Here is a 4229-nt window from a genome sequence, read left to right as displayed (position 1 = left end):
CTCTCTCTCCGCCGTCTCTCACTCCATCTCACCCCCTGCTCCGGGGGCGTGCCTGTTGCTCCCATCCCACACGCCCCAAGACGTGACCGGCTCCACACCGCCCTCTAAAACGTTCTAGGAGTGGGAGGGTGAGGGTTGGAGGGAGTGGAAATGCTCGTGCAGCTAAGTTGAAAACGACAAAAAAATAAAACGAATACGACAATGCAGTATATGTATTCTTCTACTGGCAAATAATTCGAATCACAGTAGAGAATCGGCCATGAGCTAGTGACCGCCAAGCATTACAAAACACTGCTTACGCATTTTTTAATACGCCGGTGTGAACAAATTTGCTCTGCTGAGCACGTACACAGAACTCAGTAAGCTATGAATAAAAATGTTCATAAGCTTTTAGTGTCTAGAGGATAGAGGTGCATAATCTTTTAAAATCTTATTTTGAGCGCCGTGTGTGGCGCACGGGTACAGCACAGGCACAGGGCCCGGTAGCGCCCAGTCCCGATGGGCGGAGAGGTGGAACGGGTGGCCGGGTGGAATACACAACACAGCTCGGTATAGGACCTTTCAAGGACCATCAATCAAACTTGTCCACGCTACCTCACCCGCAGGGCGCTTCCCCTTCGCTCGCCCACACACCTCGCTATTTCTCTCTCTCTCCCTTTCTCTCTCCCTCCCTCGCCCTCTCCCCCTCCCCCCGCTCTCTCTCTCTCTCTCTCTCTCTCTGATCAGGGGAGTTGTGCGGGGCGCACCAAAGCTGGGGGAAGAGAAAACGCAAGGGAATGTGGAACAAAAATAAAAACCATGTAGATGAAGCGTTAGGATCCTCTCTTAACCCTGTGAATCCTGCGACATTTTTCTGGCCAGCCGGGTAACTGTATGGTCGGTATGAACCCACGAGCGTTAGGGCCATTTACATTACATTCCCTCTTCACCCTTCTCGTGGGTGGTGTGCAATGACCCGGCAATGACAGACCGCTGGCAAGATCGTCTCTTCCTCCTATCTGTTCTCTGCAGACTCGGCAGACGCCTGTGAGGTAGGCAACGCTTGGCGTCGCTGCACCCAGGATGAGCGCACTGCCTATCCCCGCAGGGGCTAGTGGAAGAGCTGAGCGCAGCGGGTGAAGGCGGGATGGCCGTGGACAGGGGGACTGCTAAAAATGTTAACTGGAAAGATGTCAAATAATATTCCTCGTAAGATGGGAAATTCTTTTGACATAGTTTTCCTTGGCAAGCAAGAACTAGCACTTTGAAATTTCCGAAAACATTCGCAAATCTAAAAACCAGATGATGTGATAAAAAGTTTCGCAAATTTACAAAAGTATTTTTACAGTGTAGCATGAGTTTTCTCCCTGTTTCAGCTGTCTCTGAAGCTGATGCAGTACTTTTAACTCTGTTCGGATGCTGCACCAACATGTCTCGGTTTCTCAGGTCCTCATCTCTCTTTCTTTTAGAACCGATCGTTTCCGCTCGCCATTCCCGAATATACTACTGCTGCTCCTTTTCTCCTTTTCCCAACCACCACCCACTCCTCCTGTCTCATCGCAGCCTGCGTGCTCCCTGCAAATTCTGCTTATAAGGTCGATATGTCTCCTTCGCCCTCCTGTCAGGCGCCTACAGCTACCGTGCCGCCGCCTGCGATCGGCTGGGGCTGTTGCTGTCGTCCGGCGGCGGAACCAGGGTCGAACGGGGGAGGCTGGAGTGGGGTAGGGAAAGGAGCGGGGGGATGGGACAGGGAGGAAGCTTGACGCGCTCTTCTCCGCTCCGCTCCCCTGCCTCGTGCGCTCCTAGTATTCAGTGAGATCAAGTGCGTGCTAATCCAAGTTATTCAGCCGGTAATGCAATAGAGGAGCGCGGGGACGGGGGACGGACTGGGCGTCGTGTCGCTCCGTCGCCTTATCAAATTAAACTCTCGTTAATCTCAAACGCTGCGGGAGGCTGAAGCTGGAGCCGAGACTGACGCCGGCCCCCCGCGCTGTGCAGCTCTGCTGTGTGGCGTTTCACCCCCGATCGAGTCTGTAGAGAAGAGGGCCGCACATTCTCGAGACGAAGAAGAGGTGGAAGCTCAGAAGCTCAGGCAACAAGCGGGGAAGCTGACGTCTAACTAAATGACTGGCCATAGGAACATGGGGGACGCTGAGGTAAAGAACGAGTGTCATCAGAAAATAATTGAGTGTTATAGAAACTTTAAGGGAGCTCTCTACTCTAGAGCAGTAAAACTGGGCTGAATAAAGGGGGAAAGTAACTTTACAAAGTCTTCGGATTCCCTCGACAAATCCCAATCGATTTTAAACAGGGTCCTACATTCAAAATTGTCGGGTGGTGATAAGGAGGTTTGAAAGGGTTGGGAGTAAGGAAGAGATGGGCGAAGTTCCACACCAAGCTGGTGTGAGGGGGAGAGGGGGAGTAGGGCAGTATGAGGGGAGGCAGGGATAGAGGGGGGGAAGATTAAGAGCGCCCCCCAGGGCATTCCACTGCGGCACCAGGAATTCCCGCAATGTCGATGAAAATACTACCTAATGCCCTCTGTACGACGGGGTACTGTCTGTCTGTCAGCCGGTTGGTCGGACTTCGTCCTCCCTCCCGACAAAAACTCCCAACGAGCTCCCTTAATGATGAATCATAGCTGCCAATAGATTTGACATAATGTGAGGACAACCGGGACCGGGTCGCAACGTTCTTGTGTGTTATTCGCATTTATAAGGTTTCAGGCTTCGAAAAAAAACCAAGAAAAAAAACAGTCGGGATAAAATAGCAAATCATCAGCCAACTTCCGCGCGCGGGGTAAAGGACTAGGTGAAGGGTAGCGCCGATGGTGGCGATACTCCTCGTGTGGTGAGTGTGGGGCAGTGTGGGGGTGTCTACGGTGGGGCGTGAGTTTCTCATACTTAGCCTCGCGTGTAGTCTCCAAAGTAACGTAAAGCAGCTCGTGTGACCCACTTATTTGTCTGTCTTGCTGTTCAGATTGGAGATATCTAACCTACCAAACCATTCCGGTAAATGTCATTTTTATAACTGTTCGTAATTCTTGTCAACGACATGCTAGACTTTTGGAAAAAAGAGGAACCGAAACAGGAAGATGATGATGATCCTGTGACGAAACTTATGAAGCAGACGGGCTGCCTAGACTTACACCACCAAGTGCAGGTAGATCCCCTCCTCTTTTTTGAGAAAAAGATTATTAGAACTATTGAGTTTAACTCGTTTTGTGAGAGTCAGTCAAATTATTTAAATGAAAATTTTCTTATTTTTAAATATAAAAGTGACTGGTGCTCATCTTGCTTTGCTTATTTGGGTACGACGCCCACATTCTGAACATGCAGAACTAGTATTTTAAACTTGTTCTAATTAATTGTTTTGTATTATGCTAATTATTTGCTTCCTTCTTTGCAGTACTGCATTGCTGAGAGGAAAGATTGGCGGCTTTGTCAAGAGGAAGTGAAAAAGTTCCGGAGTTGTATGGATGCGTATAATGCACGAAGAAAAGAAAGCTTAAAGTAAGCAAAATGATTGACACAATTTTTGTTGGGGCAGGGGGTCTTCTGGCTGGGTTTATGTTAGGCAGCCCCACATCACGCCGCATATTTCAAACTCTTTGGTATAGAAAAGCTGTATTAAGCAATGAAAAAATTAAATTGGTTATCGTAGTGCGCACTGATGTAGGCATGACAGCGGGTAAAATTGCAGCTCAGAGTGCTCATGCTGCAGTGGAGGCTTATCGTGCTGCAGAGGAGCAAGCTCCAACCTTACTGAAATTATGGTTAAACTCAGGACAGCAAAAAGTTGTTGTGAGGTCTGATACACCCGGTGAACGTGGCCTCATGGACTTTGTCCAAAAAGCTAAAAGTAAGGGGATAATCACAAGTTCTATAAAAGATGCTGGTCACACACAAGTCAAGAGAGGAACTTTAACAGCTGTTGGAATAGGACCTGGTCCTGAATCACTTATCAATGAAGTCACAGCGAGGCTGAGAATTTATTAGCTTTGTTAACGTTTGTAAATTGCAATGTTGGTAGTTAGATATCTTTTAATTTTTGTACAGTCTTAGTTATGTACTAGTCTAACCATTCAATTAAGTAGCACTTCTAGACAATGTGTTAATTTAATATGGTGCTTTAAGGTATTGGATTTTGGGCAAATGACTAGTATACCAAGTGTAACAAAACACCCAAAATGCTAAATCTATTTATTTTAATAAACATTTCCTCGTAAGTTTTGATCTGGTTGGCTTTTT

The 4229-nt window shown here is 47.8% G+C and overlaps 2 protein-coding genes across 4 annotated transcripts in view; one reads left to right on the top strand and one right to left on the bottom strand.

Moving 5' to 3' along the window:
* The window catches only part of LOC113204400 (synaptic vesicular amine transporter), a 59469-nt gene that overhangs the window by 49536 nt on the left and 5704 nt on the right, over positions 1–4229 (bottom strand). The gene's annotated exons all lie outside the window — the stretch shown is intronic.
* On the top strand, positions 2892–4214 carry LOC113204416 (cytochrome c oxidase assembly factor 4 homolog, mitochondrial). Of its 3 annotated transcripts, none has more exons than XM_026419605.2 (2): positions 2892–2990; positions 3388–4214. In XM_026419605.2, the coding sequence occupies exon 2, from the start codon at positions 3501–3503 to the stop codon at positions 3975–3977; it is 477 nt and encodes a 158-aa protein (XP_026275390.1). In that variant the 5' UTR covers positions 2892–2990; positions 3388–3500; the 3' UTR covers positions 3978–4214. The 3 variants fall into 3 exon arrangements, with proteins under 3 accessions (XP_026275390.1, XP_026275391.1, XP_026275389.1); XM_026419606.2 differs by having other exon boundaries at positions 2924–3141; positions 3388–3628; XM_026419604.2 differs by having other exon boundaries at positions 2972–3141.

Source organism: Frankliniella occidentalis, unplaced genomic scaffold (genome assembly GCF_000697945.3).
Source record: "Frankliniella occidentalis isolate FOCC.00 unplaced genomic scaffold, Focc_3.1 Scaffold2, whole genome shotgun sequence".
NCBI lineage: Eukaryota > Metazoa > Arthropoda > Insecta > Thysanoptera > Thripidae > Frankliniella > Frankliniella occidentalis.
Note: the sequence above shows the minus strand (reverse complement) of the source record. Positions and strands in the feature narration are given on the sequence as shown.

What these genes read in the sequence shown, in the direction of transcription:
- LOC113204416 (XM_026419605.2), top strand. Translation starts at nt 3,501, where the DNA reads ATGATTGACACAATTTTTGTTGGGGCAGGGGGTCTTCTGGCTGGGTTT.